Here is an 18,837-nt window from a genome sequence, read left to right as displayed (position 1 = left end):
TACATTGACTCATGAGGTGATGATTTATCAGTCCTCGCCATTACAAACACGCTGAGTGCTCATACCCAGCTCTAGCATGCTAATGGAGCTGAAGTTTTATTAGTTTAACTGCTGTGACTGCAGGAGGAAGGAAGACACAGGCATTACTGAGTTTTTACCGCTTCCCGTTGGCTGGCCTACCAGTACTGCAGTTCCTGAGTTGGTTGCCTGCCCTTTCTGATGGCCATCCAGAATCCCAGCACAGGATGGACACAGAGGATCCACATCATCTCAGGCTGGCCATATTTCCCTAGGTGAATTGTGAAATTACACGATACACTAAGAAGGCCGAGGTTACAACACCCTATCTAAATATTTTGACTGTGATGGCTGCCCATGCAAGACACTTATATTCCATCCATGAAACATGAGTTGATGCAACTTCACAGTATTTCTAAGCCACCTAGTTTTGATGATGTGCCATGGCAGCAACCATACATGCTGGATCAGCTGAAATATATCTGGGGGCTCAAAGTGTTCTGCCAGGGCAGAGTTTTCATGTGTATTCTTGGGGAATTTCCTTCTAATGCCTCTCCATTGCTATTCCAAGAGAAACGAATCAGCTCTCAGATGCAAACTTAATTTGTTGGGCTGCATCTCCACTCATTCAGACCACAAAGGAATCAGAAAGCTCAAGAGAGAATAAAACTGCTCTGCACATTCCCAACTCCCATCTCTTGCTCTAACACTGGTCCCATGAAAATCCACTGAACTCCAGTCTCTCACTGCAGTGCGGTAACAGCTTCATAAGATCTAGTAAAGACACCTTACAAAAATGCAGATAGACTTCTTAGGCTTCTCATGACGACTACATAAAAGCCAGCAAGTTTAGCTCCATTATGCAGCATAAACCCACTCACAGCCTATCAGGGAAGAGAAGAGTGGTCTGTCATTAACAGCCTAGGACAGGAACCTGTTAATTCAGCTAACTAATTTGTTGGCATCAAGTAAATAACCTTCTCTACGTAGGCTTTTGCTCCTCCTCCTGTGTAACATGCTGTCAGTTCCCTCATGGGAGAATAATTATTTCTTAGGTGGCTAATGCCTGGACATACCTGGGTTAATGTACTACTACTATTAACACTACTATTTTCCAGCTGAGATGCTGCCACAGAACATCTTCATATCATCTGGTCTAACTGGGGTACAAGCGAAAAACAAAGAGGCTATGAAAAAACACGGATGTGTGCTTTTGCAGCTGTACTAAATTCTGGAGCAGAGGGAGAAGAATATGCCAAAATACCACCTAGACAGCTTGAACATGCACTTTGCATGCAGTCTATAATGCTTTCCAGCCCTTGAGGCCCCCTAGCAAGAAAGGAGGGGTTAACGGAGTGGGAAGGAGCAGGGAGGAAGGAAGGGTAGGTATATAGTTTAGAGTATAGGAGAGTAGCAATGTCAGATATTACTTACATACCAAACCATGTACAGTGTGCAATCACATTATCCTCCATAGGAGCGTACCGTCAAAGTTTAACATGCCCCACTAAATTTTACTGAGTAACTGAAGTCCATTCCTACCAAAGCCACCCCTCTGCCCATGTGCAGCCCCGCTGCATGCAACTGCACACTCAATATTGTTGCAGTGACAGAAAACCCAAATACAAAATACTGCTTTGGGAGAAAGCAAGGTTGCCAGCTCTAAGTTCCCAGCAGATGATAAGCTGTTTGAAGATCTTTAGAAAACCTGTTCCTTTGTAATACAAACTTTATTCAGCAACAAGAATGGCTGAGGCAGGAGGAGGAAAGGGGATTAAGACCAGCCTAACATCACCTAACTACAGACAGCAAACAGGGACTATAAACCAAATGGAGCTAATTCCAGGATGAAGGTACACTGACGTGTGAGAAGCTACTAGCAGAAGCAACAGAGTAGAAAAAAAAAAGTTAGTCCAGCTCCCTAACACATAAGGTATGTTTGTAGTCAGGAAGCCTACAGGATTTAAAGCTGTAAGTTTCTAAGACTTGAAAGTAGCTTGCAAGGATGTATGCCTCGCTTTGGTGCTGTTGCTGAATGAAGGATGGATGGAAGCTACAGAAATGTTAGGGCTGGTCTTGCCAGCCAATGCCCATGAGAACACTGATGATGCCCTCCAAGGTTCCTAGGGGGAGTAGTGGGAAGTGGTAAGAGTTTAACAAACTGAGGTAAAATTCACGGTTCTTCTTGCTCTGCTCCCTTTTGTTGTTCTTTGCGGTTGTCTCTCATAAAGCTCTAAGTCCTAACCATGGAACATGGCTTGAATCAAAGAAGATTACTTTAATGAAATTGTGAAAAGGATTGTGTGTTTGTTTTCTTATTCTCCCTTTCCTGTAGTGAAAGAGTCAAGAAGCTAACAAAAAAATAAGCTGTGTTCAGACTAAACAAAAGGTTAGTGCACAGTCCAAATTCATTATGGGGAATGCATAATTCCTCTACAGTTAAAACTGAAGCTATCTTCCTGTTACAGACCCAGTTTCTTTCTCTCCTCCTTCCGGCTAAGTTGTATATGAAACATTATTCTGAACACAACTTTTCTGAAGATCGTGGAATAAATCATTTAGAAGGTTTAAAAATCAGCTCCCTTCACTCCTCATTGACTTTTAAAAGATCCTCCTCTTGCATGAACTCTGTCATATCTTCAATTAGGCTAGGATTTCCATAGGAGCATAAAGAGAATTTCATATCTAACTTCCATTGAATTGCAATAGGAGTTGGGCATTAACTTCCCCATACTGTTTGAAAGTGTCAATCTTTATTAAAACATGGTGCAACTTCAGAACACCCCAGAGATGTGCTGAGCTTTACTGAGCCTGCTTCAAACTGCTCAACTGCAGCATGAAAGGGAACCTTGAGGGCAATTTTCTGAAGTACATTTTAGGGCTATTACATGGGAAATAATTGGCAACTTAAAATGAAGGCACACAGCTACCGGGTTACATGATAAGGGTGGCTGTCGTAAGCTGTCCTTTTAACCTAAAACTCCACAGGGCATTAATATTTTTGCTGATGATGTAACAAGCTATAGTGCACACATTTGGGCAATTAAAATTCTGAATCAAGGAATAGTTTCTTAGGTCGGGTAAACCTAGGCTGGGATTCCCTTTTAGATATTCTAGTTTAGACCCCATGTGATGTGAGCGTGACACACATTTTATTTTCTCTGACTTAGAAAATAGAATAAGATGTATTAAAGTGATAAAAAAAAAAAAAAAGTGATGCTCCTATTATATAGGATTTATACATGAACAATTTCAACTATGAATCTTTTCAAAAAGGATACCAAACACTGGTTAATAAACTCATTTCCTACAAGCGCTCCCTTAATTACTTTGAAAACATACAGTAACAAGATGTGCCTTGGAGTTATTACATAAACTTAAAATTAAGAATGAATTTTACCAGAGATTTTCTGTTTCAAAAGTCTAAATGAAGTCTATTTGGCTATTTTGCTGTAATATAAACCAGGGCCACGAGGAAGGGAAGTTCTCATCTCATTTACATTATTGTAAAGCAAGAGTAACTCAATTAAAGTCAATAGCTTTGAACTTGCTTAAACGAGACAAGACCTATAAGGGATTACAAGGTTGTTTTAAGCATGCCCAATAAAAAAAAGGTCTTATCAGGTTTTACTTACATTGCCTGCAGCAATCCAAATTGTACAGCCTCACTTTGCTGCTACTAGATTGTTTTCGTGTGTGCCAAGTATAAAGTGTGCAGTTTAGCACAGCTCTACGTAGTGCTCTAAAGGCAGATCTCTATCATTTCTCCTCATGTTCCTCCTTTCCCCCAAAGAAAAAGTAATAACACACTAATTGCAACGCCATGGATAGCTTTGCAGCACATATAGGTAAAGTCTTGAAGACACTCAGCAAACACAGGAAGTTTTCACTCCACATATTCAGGTTCAGACTGAAAGCTGTGGGGTCATCTAATCTCATTTCCTGTATATCATAGGCACAGAACGTGAATCAAATTACTTTTAAGACCATAACTTGGGTTGACGAAAGCAAGTCTTTCTGAAAGGCATCAGGCCTAAGATGAAAGCCTTAGAGAGAGGGAATCCATCACTTCCCTCATTACTTCATTCCGCCTTACAAATGCCCTCGCTTTAAAGAAATTTTGATCACAAGTTTGTTTATATTCAGCTGATCATGTTCTTCCCTGTTAAGAACAAAGAGCCTGCAGAGCTTTTGTCCCTATGGAGATACTCAGATTATCAGTAATCATCTTTCAACCTTTTTTTCTTTCTTTTAATACACTAAGGAAGCCTGAACTCCTTAAGACTCTCACTGTTAGGCTTTTTCAGCCCTTAAAACTTTGGCAAGGCTCTTCTCTGGTTCCCTATTTTAATGTTAATACTAAAGGTGCATATTGTAGGCCAGTAACATCTCCCTGCTGCCATGAAGAAATGGAAATACACCCCTGTTCCCTAAAACTCGTACTTGCTACTTGTTCGTTTTTTGCCACAGCCCCACACTGCAAGCTCATATCCAGAGTTCAATGCACTTAACTAGTCAGTTTGGGGTACTGCATCAATTCCGTCCCCATTCTGGAAGTGAGGCCCTACATTCAGTCCACCCACCCAAAACGTCCACTCTGCACTTAAAACACATGGGACAATAGAAGGGGCCAACTGGCCTGGGGATACAGCTTGTTTGCATCAAGTTTGCCTGGCCTTCCCTCTGCAACAGGCATAAGCTTTGCTGATAATACATTTTAAAAGTACTTTAGATTACCAGCTTCATTTGTTCAGCTTCTAAAAGAGCCCCAGAAGATGAAATAATGAACAGAAGAAACAAAAATGCTGTAAAGGAACAGAAAGAGGTCAGCTACAGAGGAAACTAGTACATGTTTAAATACAGCACCTGTTCTGCCATCATTATGATGGAGATGGAGAAGAGCCTGAGATAAGTGAAGCTCTCCTCACAAACACAAATGCCTCAGCTGACATTAAGAAAAAACAGACCACCTGCTTTCGTTTTCAACATCACCTTCTCAGCAAACCTGGGCCAGGGAGGTACAGGATGAGCACTGTCATAAATCAAATATTTTGTTAGTTCTTAAGCCTAGAAATGAGTTGATTAGCCATATGGGCAAAATACCCATGGAAAAGAACTTTCATTTCTAGTGCCAAAGTGAAGTTAGGTCACCCAGTAAACTTCCAGATGTTCCTAAAGAGAAGACTCTGGACATTTCCCACATTGGGAAACTTGGAAAGCAGGATTCATTGCACAGAGACAGCTTCTCAGCTCTGCAAGCTCACACAAAATGAAAGCTGTACTGATTAAATTTTTATTTAAGTATCTAAAATTCCTTGAAATGCCTTTTTTTTTTTTTCCAAAATAAATGGTCTCATGATATCATGGCGGGATGGAAAATCTTGACACATACTCTTTGGGTTCTGCACCTACCCTAACTGATGCACATGAAAGTTTACACCAGAGCAGTTTCCCGAATTTAATCATGGCTGCAGGCAGGCAGAATATTTGGGTGGTAGCAATCTCTCGCCTTACAAAGGACAGACTGCTAAAAGATTTCTTTTTCCCCTTGCAACTGGGCTGCCGACACTGGAGCTGAAAATAAATCAAGATGATGACTGTGTGAAGAGCTGGGCAGTGAAAAATTCTGCCAGAAAGGCCTCTATTCAAAGCTGAGAAATACACAAAGCTTGGGGAACATTAGGAAGCAAGCCTGCTGGGTTTATAGAAGTACAGTGGGGGCATATATCTCTGGTCTCTACAATATTGGTTTATATTAAGCTTTATTTTAAGAGTGATGATTACATTGGCTGGGTTTCAGTCCCTGTGCCAAAGATGCCAAATAAATATCAAATACTCTCCAGGGCTTCCTGCCACCCCTACCCACTGCATTTGAACCATGCAAATTACACAAAATTGACATTGGAATGCTTATGGCTGGGAGAGAACGACGTATTTCCCATCCTTGGGGCATTTTTCATCCTGTTTATACGAATACAGACGTGCTAGGCATATACTGCTAACTCAAAAGGTTACAGAATATTCCATGTGCAGGCACTCAGCCACCAGCCCAATTTGCAAGGTCCAAATGCAAAGTTAGAAACATATGGGTTCACAAGCAATCCATCCTGAAAACAAGAGGCTCAAAGGTGCCACCCAGGAAGTTTTTGTCTTGAGCATTTAAACATGGCATTGCTTCTTCCTTTTGCGTTTTGAAAGAGGAGAGCAAGGGAACCAATATTACTCTCAAAACATTGGAAGTAACACGCACAGAGGCACCTCCTTCATCTCTATACCCGTATGAACACGAGCACATTATGTGTTGTGGCATCCCTGCGTGCTAAGCTAGCACTGTCCCCTTTTATAGTCAGGGGAATCCAGAACCATAGAAGTCTTGCCTAATCAAGGCAATACAGCACTTCTTTTCAAACCGCAGTCCGTTCTCAGTAGGCATGGCATGCTGCAGCATTGCAGCTGCTGCACTAAGGGGATTTCCTATCATCAAGCAGAAGGGGGAGACAAGACCTCAGCTTTTCTCCAGTTCCCCAGAAAAGCAGACTTCTGCCCACCTCTTTCAACAGGCCTGACCTGCTGCTTCTTCCAAGAAGGATGAAGAGGCAGCTGGTCTGACGGGAGGGTCATGAAAAACAGCTTCTCTCCTCATCTGCAGACTGGCTTCAGCCCCACAGCAAAACAGCAGTGCTAGTGCTGCCAAGGATTCTGTTCACATTCTTCACTCCCCATGGTAGCCACTAGGCCACACGGCCTCTGTCAATCCATTTGCATTTTATTAGGTCTTTTCATGCACCAGGGGACAAAAGAACAAGCCACTTCCTCCCACTGAGCTCTCATTTCACACTTCAAATGGGCTATACTAACCTTTATGGTGGAACAGCTGCCAGGGAGGAGGGGTGGGAGGAGGCACCCCAGACTACGATGACATGACAGAGCAGCCTCTGAAGATACAGCATTAGTTCGTCTCCCAGCAATCCAGATCAGTGGGAATCAGCTCAGAGCATCACCTTTCCCTCCCGCCCCCACCTCATGGGCACCCACAGCTCTGCAGCCACCTTGGTGGGTTCAGCCCGAGTGCTTTCCGGACTCACCTCCCACCCCCAGTAGGTGCCGCTGAGTTAATAGCCTGTACCATGTCCGTAGTGAGAGCATCAAGTAAGCTGGTAATAAATTCAACTTTCTTCCCTTCTGGGCAGCCTGTAGAAAGAAAAGAGGAGGTTCAATGCAAGAACACAGAAGACCGGTCTCCTAACGCACTGCAGCAAGGATCAGCCAGAACCCCTCATTTGTTTGGAACGTGGCAGCCATCATCACAGTCCCTAAGGAAAGGCAAAAGAATCCCTCAGTGGGTTTCTCTGCGTGGCAATTTGTCCTGCAGCTTTTGTCCAGCACACACACAGTCACCAACAATATCTGGCAGGAAGGCCATGTGGTTGGCTGGACGGCCTCTCCCAGTTCCCTACCAGCATAACCACAGGGATGTGCTGGAAGGGCCTGGCAGATGGAGTTCCCATGGTGACACTTGTAGAGAAGTTTACAAAACAACTCATTACCTCCTGGGTCATCTTGCTTTGAAAACACGTCTGTTCTGAGGTCCTAACTGACAGCTTAAAGTTTCTTAAAGCGTGGGCCAAAATGAGCACTGCTGCTTGTACTCTCCTCTTCAGGCACAGAGAGTGCTGCCTGCCGGGAGCTACCACAATAATTCAGTTCTTTTCATGACCACGCTGCATGGGAACTATGTCAGACCGAGTCATCACGTGGCAACAGACCCCAGTCACTGCTGGTTTAGGCAGGAATTGGACAAAGTGCGCTGAAGACAAGCTTGGTAACCATTTCCACGACTTAGTCCTGAGGCCATCCAGTTCCCTTCTGCTATAAACTCAGAACAACGGAGTCTCCTGTCAGCCTCCAATGACAGAACTGAGACAAAAATCTTCATCTCCCCACCTTTATGAGGCAAGCTATGCAGTTTTCTTGCTTTTTAAAGGAGGAAAAGCATGCTTCATTTACTACCACATTAATACCGTAACAATTGCTCTAGCCTACCAAAGAACAAACATACTTAACTTCTACCCATCACCTCCAGAGCCACTGTCACAAACCCATCACCTCCCAATTCCGTTGTCTTCTCTGATGTGACACCAAAGCCATCACCACCTCACTTACCTCTTCCCTTTCCCAAAACCACTGTTTACTACACTGTTTATTCACCTAGGAGAGCATTACCAAAAAACAGTATCGCCTTAGTAACAAGTAGCAATGTTAACACTTTCTGCCTTTCCCAGGCAAGCAGAGAAGCACGTGTACCCCAAACAGAGCAGCAGAAACCTACTATAATCCCTTGACAGCTGAAAGCAGCTTGCAAATTGATCTGACAAAACTCCCTCCTTTGCAGTATTACAGGCTCTGTTCTCTGCAACAGCTAACCAACAGTCCCTAGCCTGTCTCCATATTATGCGTATTACACACACGCACACCCCTCGGCACTCATTTGGCACATGGTCCAGAAAATGTCAGCATTGTAATGGGTAAGCTGCTATGGCAGCCAGAGGAGACCACTCACTTAAAGGAGCTTTTTGTTGCAGTAATGAGAAGGTTGAAAAACCATTTGCTAGAAGTCATCTCCCTGGGGCCTCAGCATCTCACCATCTGCAGGAATTAGCAACTTGCCATTTGCTATGTGCAAGCAACACGTTCCTTCCTTCTTTCTTCTGGCTCTTGTGAAAGCAGACATGACACAGTTTGTGAAGAGGGTACATGTAGGTGTGTAACAATTTGTGCTCATGTCTCTCCCACCTTAGCCTCTTCTGACTCACTAGGGAATTTTTTACATACAAGAACAGCTAATGAATCACAGAATGGTTTGGGTTGGAAGAGACCTTAAAGAACATCTAATTCCAACCCCCCTGCCATAGGCAGAGACACCTCCCACCAGACCAGGTTACTCCAAGCCCTATCCAACCTGGCTTCGAACACTTAACAGGGGTGAGGCATCCACAGCTTCTCTGCACAACCTGCTCCAGTGCCTTGCCACTCTCTGAGTAAAGAATTTCCTCCAAATAACTAATCTAAACCTACCCTTTTGTAGTTGCACATTGCTGTCTCATGCAGAGCTTCTCATCCACCAACATCCCCAGGTCCTTCTCCTCAGGGCTGCTCTCAATCCGTTCTCTGCCCAGCCTGTATTCATGTTTGGGACTGCCCCAGCCCAGATGCAGGACCTTGCACTTGGCACTGTTGAACTCCATGAAGTTCGCACAGGCCCACCTCTCAAGCCTGTCCAGGTCCCCTGTAGGGTGGCATCCCTTCCCTCCAGCGTGTCAACCATACCACACAACTTGGTGTCATTGGTAAACTTACTGAGGATGCATTCAATCCCACTGTCCATGCCCCTGACAAAGATGTTAAACAGCACCGGTCCCAATACCAACACCTGAGGAACACCAGTTGTCACTGATCTCCACTTGGACACTGAGCTGTGGACCACAACTCTTTGAGTGTGACCATCCAGCCAATTCCTTACCCACCAAGTGGTCCATCCATCAAATCCATGTCAATCCAATCTAGAGACAAGGACATCATGGAAGACAGTGTCAAAAGCTTTGCACAAGTCCAGGTAGATCATATCAGTTGCTCTTCCAATATCCACTACTGCTGTAATCCCATTGTAGAAGGCCACCAGATTTGCCAGGCATGATCTACCCTTAGTGAAGCCGTGTTGGCTGTCAATCACCTCCTTATTTTCCAAGTGCCTTAGCATAGTTTCCAGGAGGATCTGCTCCATGATCTTGCTGGGCAAAGAGCTGAGACTGACTGGCCTGTAGTTCCCTGAGTCTTCCTTTTGTCCCTTCAAACCTCAAGTCTGCATCAAAAGGCAACTGAGCACAGCATCTTCCAGACAGACAAACCAGGATTGTTAACTCTCCTCCTCCATCTCCTAATCTCTCCATCGTATTTCTAGTGATGGAATCCATCAGGGACAGGAACCATACATCCGAGCACAGAGCTGAAGTGCACTCAGGTAAAGAAAAGTGGCTTGAGCTGAGGGGGGAACTCTCCTGGAGTCTGATGCTGGGACCAGACCACTAAGCTACAGATCATCCTACACGTGTCCTCTTGTGCCTCGTGTAGTTCCTATGCCCCATCCAGCTGCAGCACAGAAGAAGGAAGAAGAAACCATTCTGTCTTCCTGAGAGATCAGACAGAGACTCTCAAAGAAAGAGACCCAAAGTAAAGGATTTCCACTGAATTCTGGGAAGGCAGAGGGGAAATGCAGGGAAAGGCAGTAAAGCAAGGGGAGAAGGGGACGGAGAAGAAAGGAACCAAGGTTATTCTATTTTACTATGATTTCCTAAGGAAATGAGCCTTAATGCAATCACTTATAGCTGGTCTGCTGGTTTCCCTCCCCCTTCCCTCACCCCCCAAAGTAATACTCAAGCCAATTGGCCAATTTCATTCAAACGTGAGGAGGAGGCATATAGGAAATTTCTACATGACTTGTGAAAATGAGCAGCAGCATAGTAGACAGCCCTGCTGAGGGCAGCACTGCTAAGCAGAGAGCTATGGGGCCCAACGTCAAGAGCCAGCAGAAGGAGAGCAGAAGGAGATGTGGACGTAAAATCTGGAACAAATCTCATTTCCTTTGCTAACCTGCTCAGGGATAACTCACTTTATGTTGGTCCTAGAAAGAGCCATAAAAAAAGAGAAGTGTTACCAGCTCTTTCTGCGGAGTTTCTGGTCTCCAGTGCTCCCTTCATGGTGGAGAGGATTGTATCACCATTGTAGCTTCTGGTTTTGAGCAGCTATTCCCCACCCAGGAGAGCAATGGCTGATCTCTCAGTGAGGGCTCCTCACTCTGCTCCTTACAAAGGCAGAGGGAAGAAAAAGCAGAGCACAGGCAGGTAGGATGGCATTTTTAAGAGCTGCTCAGACACCTATGCCCAGCACCTCTTCCTAACAGAAATAAGATATGCAAACAGTAAATTATGAGTTGTCATTTTGTTAAGAGGAGAAAGATGAACAGAAAGCGAACAGCAGTGGGAGATAAAGTAAGCCCCAAGTAGAAAGCCAGGAATCTTGTTCAGATAAGTAAACATGCAGCATTAAGTAAGTGACCTCAGTGCACCACAAATACTGTCCTGCCAGTCCCTGCAGGGTCAGGGAGCCAGTTGGTCCACTGACAATTGACTTTTGTGTCCACCATTGCTCACAGGGCCATCAAGCCGCTGAAAAGCCCTGCTAAATGGAAAGGATACTATCCTGGCCAGGCTTTAAAAAAAATAAATAAAAATTTAAATGCCAAGCACATTCTTTCCCCAGGGGGCCTCCAGGCAACCATTTTTTTGTTGTTTTTTTTTTCCCCTACAATTCTGATCTCAGACGTGTTTTAAAGGAAGGGCAGATAGGCAATAAACCAGCCCCCAGAACACTCCCAGTCTCTCCAAGTTATCCAAAATAACACAGAATTAAACCCATGGTAAAACAAGCACAGTGAGGGAAATCCCCCATCTCAACAAGAGGCTTCTCGGCCTCTTGAGGGTCCCAAAATGAGATGAGCAGAGTAGACAGAGGCAGGATTTTGTTCCTCACTGACCTGGAAGCTCTCTGTCCTTGAAGGGATCATCAACCTCTGTGCTCTTCGATCTGGCATCACTTTCACACACTGGGGTCTCATAGCTGAAAAAGAAGAACAGCAGATGCTGAGCTATGTGATATAGCTTTAGTGTCATCAGGTGCTTGCTAGGGGGGTCATCTAATCTGCTCACTACAGGGGAAACAAACCTGCAAAAGAAATGTGACTCTCAAGCATCTCTCTGCTTATGGACAGTCAGTAACAGCAACAGGACATGGAGAGAGGAGTGGGAGCATACTCCATAATCCAGTACCAACTGAAACCCACAAACAACACAAGGCCCTCTTCCAACTACTGTGGGCACAGATTGTGCTTTTTTTTCCAGAAATGTCCATGTTTTGCAGAATTACTGTGTCTAGTAGAGTTTAGGTCCCAGCCCCTACTGGACAGTTTTTTATAGCTTTCCAGAGTGGCAATTTGTTTCTGAACCCCCAAGTGAGAAAATATTCCCCAAGTAGTTTTAAGATACAGGGCAGCAAAAAGATCAAATCTACCCTTTGCTTAAAATCTGTTAATGCACAACTGAGAAGCCTTCTAAATCTGTTCTGGTCAGGATCTAAATGGCTGAAATATAAGCACAGAAATATAAAGCAGAGCATAATGCAACACAGGTACTTCTCACAACTCATACAGATGACCTGTACTTTGAGCAGAAGACTGGCTCCTGCTACCACAAAAAAGCTGCAAGCCAGAAAACAAAACAAAAAGCTATTTTGCAGGGTACTTAACTGGAAAGGATAAGTTGAGGATACTCAACAACATCAACACATCACATAAGGCATTGGTAGCTCTAGGGAAGGCAGTAGCACAGAGCTCACTGCTGTAGACGCAGGAACTTATCTGGTACAGCAATACTATTTTCTTCATATCTCATCTCCTCTAGGCAGGCATCTCACCAGGCTTACAGCTCTTACCGAGTGGAAGTACCAGGCAGGGGGCGTCCTGTGTCCACCAGGACACACCAACAGTACCCAGTTGACTGGTGGCACTGCACTGGTTTGTAGAGCCCTCCCGGAGCACACTCGGGGATGACGATACCCTCACGGGGGTTCTGCCTGGCCTCCTCCAGGGCGCTTTGCCTTTCCTGGTCGCAGGAGTGAACTTTCTCTAGAAGACAGGAGGGAGGTTGGAGGGGAACAGAGAAATGAAGTCAAATCAAGATCACCTTCCTCAGCTCAGCAAGTCAGGGATACCCTTCGCAACAGGAGATCTTTGTGCTTTTTCTTCCCAGTAACCACCAGTATGCCTACAACCCTGCACCCTAGGGAACGAGAGACTTGAGGGTTGAGAACTTCTTCCTACAATCAATTATAATGCTACAAGATTAGGGATTATAGACATTGACAGCTATATGTCCAGCAAGCCAGGGAGAGCAAGAAAACTGTTCCTGTTCACCCAGGTTTTCAGCCTGCCCTACTCCCAGCATCTCTTCCTCCAGAATGCAGTGTACTCTTCTTTCTCAATAGCATCCCTCCAGCATGAGCCCAAGAGAGCAGAACGGTACCATTTTAACACCAATTTATCCAGAACATAGAGCACCTGAGGGGCACAGAGTGGGATATCCCATTCTCCCTACACTGCCAGCACCTCTCCAGCACACTCCACCATGGTTCCCACTTGGAAAGTCAAGGACACCCAACCAACACTTTCTTCTTAACCATCCGCCCTGAGGTAGGTAGGACCCTGTACCTCAGCAGCTTATTCCACAGGAAAGAATATTACCAAGGACGTCATCAAGCAGAGAACAGAGTACACAGATGACATGCACCAAGCCTGGTGCCCAACACCTTCAGCCCTAATGCTGCTTCTTCCACACCGGCTGCAGAGGAGTGAAGTATGGAGAGGTGCCCCGCTGCTGCTTCTTATGTGGACAAGCTGTTAAAGGGGTAAGAGATGCACAGAGTATTCGTAGGATACTAAGATCTATTTGTCTCAACAGCCAGAAGTTCTCAACTGGAAGTCTTCAAATATTCTGGCCTTTTGAAGAGTAGGAAAATGACTTCAGCCTTGGAAACCACCAAAGGCAGCGAGAGGAAAAAAAGCATGCATGTAAGACAGAAAAGCAGTCAAAGCTGATGATCACAGAATTAAAACATATGAAGTCTGGGCTAAAAACAAAACAAACAAAAAAACAAGACAAACAACACAAGTGCTAAGTGTTATCCTTAAGAGAGCGATGAAAACCACAAGTGGGAACAGAAGTTCTCTCCTTCCCTAGCTTTCCTTTCCCTTGTAGTTTATTCCTTTTTTTCATTGTAAAAAGTCAAAACCAGGAACCACCTCCAGCTTTCAATACACAAAATGTTTCAGCACTGACAGGCAGTGATGCCAGGGGTTCATCCTGTGAACCTGCAGCCACAGCATTACCTGAGCACCCTGCTCCGGGACAGGCTGGGCACAGAAACAGCAGCGCTTGCTGTCCCCCTGTATTTTGCCTGCCTGCCTGCACCCCCATCGGTTACGTCTTATATTTTGGTGACAAATTGTGGGAGGACAGGCAGGAGCTTTTGTTCTGCATGTGGGGACCAGGCTGGGTGCTGTTTCACCACTCACACCCTTCAGCTTGGTAGCAGCAGGAGGAGCACACAAAACACCCATGGTTCTGCGCTGCATCACCCCCATCACAGCGTGCTTTGGGTACCGGCCGCACTGCTGCTGGTTTCTGAGCGAACCGCAGCACCTACCAAAAGGAGCCTCAAAGACCCAGCACGGTTTCCCTCTCCTCAAGGGCACCTCAAGCCTGCCACACACAAACCCACACAACTGAAACACAGAACGCCAACTTTTAAGTGTCGGCAAGTCTGACTCAAGCAGAGAGAAACTCGATTGGGAGGGAGCAGGAGGGGGATAAAGTCAACAAAAACCGAAAGGCAGCTCGAGCCTCAGCTGATATTTAAGCTGACTTCACTTTGCTGACAGATTTCACATCTGAAAAAAAAGGCCCCGTGACTGCTCCCAGGCTGCATGTGGACAGAGAGGCCATTGAGCAGAGGGCTGCAGGCTCCCTACGAGCCACTTACATCACAGGGGGCCCCGCGGGCTGCCCGGTGGCAATTTACACCTTGGGCCGCAGGTGAGGAGGAGCATTCATGCAGCTTGTCGAAGCAAAACCGGGCCAGAATTCCCTGCCTGTCATCGTTTTATATAAGAAGCAAAACAAAACACAACAAATACCTACTGGACAGAAGTACATTCCAGGAATTTTTTGATCTAAATCCCTAAAGCTTCCTGAGTGCACAAATTCAAACCAAGATCTCTCAGGTCTTTTGAGTCTTGCAAAACCAGCACTACGAATATCTCTGGACAAAAATACCTGAGTGGGTGTGCGAGGACAGATCTTGCAGGTTTTGTTCAGCTGATATTAAACAGATATAAAAATGCAAACCCCACCATTGTCACCAGTTTTCAGTGGCCCTTCGTTAACAATCATACCAGTACAGCTGAAATAGCAAGGAGATGTGATTTTTCTCTTTTCTAGCATGCATGTAGAAGCAGCCACTACTCAAGTCCCATCTATTCCATTGCTCCCTGAAGAACACAAAAGAGCCATACTATGGCAAAACAAAGGCCCAACTTGTCTGTTTCATCTTCAGTCGTGGCCAAAAGCAGATATTTAGAGAACAGAGAACTAGGAAAAGCATATACTTAATTTTCCCCTGTATTCTTCCAGTCTCAACCACTTATGGATCAGAAACTTGCAGAAACAGAAGGACTTTGCATTCAATAAGTAGTAATGGCTTTTCACTTCCACCAGTTTGCCACATCCCTCCTCATAAACTTTTATTGACTACAACACCCCGCAGTGAGTGTTTGGCTCAACTACATGTTGTATGTAGAACGCAGCACACACTTCGGTGTGATCTAAACCTGGCTCCAACTGGTTTTGTTTGCCTACCCTAGTTTTTCTGAAGGATGAGCCAGTGAAAAATCAGTCTGCAGTCACTCCCTCACTGCCTCTCATTGCTTTATGGATTCCTACTTCATCTCTTACATGCTGAAGAGTCCCAGCTGATCCAGTTGCTCCTCCTCTGAACCTTTTCCTGATCAACTCTATCTTCCCTGAGCTAGAGGGGATCAAAGCAGCAATTACGCTGACATTAAATGGTGGCTCTGACAGCAGACTTGTGGAAAGTTCCTTTGGTGCCATACGTCTAATAGGCAGAAGAGAGTATTAACTAGCACCAGCCCCTGGAGAGGCTCTTTCCTCCAAGCTATCACTCTAACAGCTCTTAATTCCCTTCAAAACAAACATGAATATTAATAACTGATGTATATTCCAACAGCCAGCAAAATCAGCTGGGAAATCCATACCATCAGCTTCCCTAGTATTAGTATGGGACCTGGCATGAACCGCATGCAGCGTGACCCTGCAAGACAGCCTCGCTGGTAACAAAAGGACCATCAGATGCTATCCTGGCTCCAGCACACTCAAGTCAGCCTGTTCCAGTCTGATGGCTTACTGGAAACTTCGCTGTTGCTGCCAAGGCCAGGTTTATGGAGGATAAGGAAAGCCTATGGCTAAGCTAGAAGGTTTAATGCCAACTATGAAATTAAACTGTCATCTCAAAAAGAAGCATATCTTTATTGCATGGGCAGGGTACTTAAAAGCCCATTCCCTGTTTCAGTTAATGGGGGTTGCAGACAAAGATGCAGAGAAAAGACTTTCCTCCTTTCCCTATATTAAACATTTAGAGAGAGACGAATATTTAAGACAGCAAATCAGTGAGTGATAAACAGCCTTCCCTTATTTTCTGCCATCTCTGCTTTGACTTATGACAGCCATCAGCAAAGAAGCTGAGTAACAGTTGCCAGCTTGCAGGTGCTGGGCAGCAAAACCTTTCAGTGACAGCAAATCCAGGTTACAACAAATTCAGTGACAGCACAAAAAGATACGGTGTGCATGCAGACACAAAAGAGAGAATCACTGGCAGAAATAAACATTTTACTTTAACTTCTCAGCTCTAAAATGCTAACTTTGAGTTACTTCTTAGTCCTCACTGCTTCTAACACTCCTTAAAACATTTTTAAAAGTAGTGTCTCTGAAGCCATGAGCTATTGCAGGAAAGCAGGGTTTGGACATCTGCAGTTGTACATTATTTATGCAACTATTTTCCCCTAGTAATGGCCTTCTGAGAAATACATGGTCAGATTCATAAAAAGGTCTCTCATTCCTGGTCCTTTAAGTATACACACTCAAACACATATCTAGCGCCTGCACAATAAAAATAAAAATGATGGATGAGGTAAGGGACTCATCTGACTGTCTAATAAATGAGATGTTTATTAAAGAGATAGGGTGTTTGTTTACCTTACGAAGTTGAGAAGAGAGGGTGTCTAGCAGCCTCTGACCAAAGGCTTGGGCTCGACAGCTCTCATGCTCAGCTTGTGGGGCTGGATGCAGGCGAAGCACTGCTCTGGGGACCAGGCGGCCTCCCCTGGTTGCTCTCCTGATGTGTAACAACTCTCACTGCTGGCAGAGCCAAAGGACCAAACACCGAGCACTGGGGCTGCAAGGATGCTGAGGATGGTTAGGGTGGGACACAGGGAAGATTTCTCATCCAACCACAGCTGACTATTTTTTCAATATTGCCCTTCTGTACATGATTTTTTTTTCTTATTAAAAAAAAAGAAAAAAGAAAAAAAAGAGAGACACTAACTATGACACCAAAACCAACCACCTTGGAGAGATCCCTACATCCTTAGGAGTCCTCCTTCCAAATCTCAGGGTGTAACCTCCCTCTGCGCTTCTCCCCAGCCCTACTGAACCTATGGGAATAGCCTAACCCCAGAGCCATGGGCTACTCCTGAGCAGGGTGGATTTGCTTCTCTTTCCCTCTCTCTCTTCTTTTGACCAGAAATTCCATCTGGACCAGAGAAACTTTTCCCATGGAGTTCCCACAAAAAGCTTCAGTTTTAATGAACAAGCATTCATCGGAAGGGGAGGAAAAGGTCTTTTACTGAAAGACTCTTGACCAGCCCCTATTGTTAGTGCTGTAGCAGGGACCTGACTTCAAAATACCATTTCAAAAAAAAATCAAATGCCCGCCTCTCCCAAATTTCTTTTTGTTCAGCTCTGAGCTCTCCCCTGCATCAGGAACTAGTGCAGTACAGAATGAAAGGCAGCAAGAGAGATATCTGGTGCCAAATTCCTACTAACATCCTGTGCCAATCCACAAATAAGGGCTAAGTGTCTTTGTGCCTCAGTTTTCCTCCCAGTGAGAGAAAGCATTTGTTTGTCTCCCAGGGAAGCTTAATTTAAATGAGGTTGATCTTTCATTTTTATTTAGCCTGTTGTTACACTGCTCTGACAGAGAAGAGGAGCCTTAAATGGGTTATTTTAGCATATCCTGTTTACCAGCTTAAAGGCGCTTGCATGTTGCTCTAATGTGAACAGGACTGGGTCTGCTCTAGAGCAGGTGCCTCAGTCCAGGTGTGGAGCTCACAAAGGCTGCAGGCAGAAAGCACAGTCTCATTCCTAAGAGAAGGTTCAGCACAGGTGGTATCAGCTGCCCAAATCTGCACCCCTTCCACCTCGGAAGGGAAAGAGAATGTGAAAAGCCTTCGGTATGCACTTTCACAAGGGCTGGCGGGGCTACCAAAGAAAGGCAGTGAATAGGCACCAGCTGCCTGTCCCCAAAGCAGGGATATGGGTGGAGGAAGAGAAACAACCCCTTCTGTGTTTACTAGGAGCACAATGACAGCTGAGCAAACACAGCTCATGAGGATAGCATAAATCTCTCCTCACCTCTGTTAGCCATCAGTTCTGCTACCCACTCCACCCTGTTCTGTCTAGGACTGTAGTCCTTCCAGGGTATTCTATTTAACATAAAGGTAAAAAGAAAAACCTTGCAGGTGCTCCCACACTGTACCAGTTGAGCAGTCCTTCCTTTACCTTGACACTCGCCCAATTTCATTTTTCAAGGTGTATGGCTACAGAAGAAACGGAGGTTACTACATGTTCCAGTGCTGAACAAGTACAATGCAAAGTTTCAACAGGTGGCTTATAATTTTAAAAACAGATTGTTCCAAGTGGCTCATTAAACCTAAGCTACCAGGGAACACATCCCTCCCCTACCATTTTCATTCTGCTCAAAACGATAGAGCTGCCCTGCATTCCCTCCAGCGTAACGTGATGAGAAGTCTGTTCATACCTACCCTCTAGCTTGAAATAAGGAGGAATAGTTGAAGGA

General features: G+C 44.9%; 1 protein-coding gene across 6 annotated transcripts in view; it reads right to left on the bottom strand.

The window, feature by feature from the left end:
* SMOC1 (SPARC related modular calcium binding 1) overlaps positions 1-18,837 on the bottom strand; it is a 127,975-nt gene that overhangs the window by 13,876 nt on the left and 95,262 nt on the right. For all 6 annotated transcript variants that reach the window (XM_035539743.2, XM_035539738.2, XM_035539737.2 and 3 more), the window contains exons 8-10: positions 12,562-12,754; positions 11,609-11,691; positions 7,104-7,209 (exon numbers count right to left, since the gene is read on the bottom strand). In XM_035539743.2, coding sequence (XP_035395636.1) covers positions 7,104-7,209; positions 11,609-11,691; positions 12,562-12,754 — 382 coding nt within the window. The remainder of the gene's footprint in view (positions 1-7,103; positions 7,210-11,608; positions 11,692-12,561; positions 12,755-18,837) is intronic.

This window comes from Cygnus atratus, chromosome 5 (genome assembly GCF_013377495.2).
Source record: "Cygnus atratus isolate AKBS03 ecotype Queensland, Australia chromosome 5, CAtr_DNAZoo_HiC_assembly, whole genome shotgun sequence".
Lineage (NCBI taxonomy): Eukaryota > Metazoa > Chordata > Aves > Anseriformes > Anatidae > Cygnus > Cygnus atratus.
Note: the sequence above shows the minus strand (reverse complement) of the source record. Positions and strands in the feature narration are given on the sequence as shown.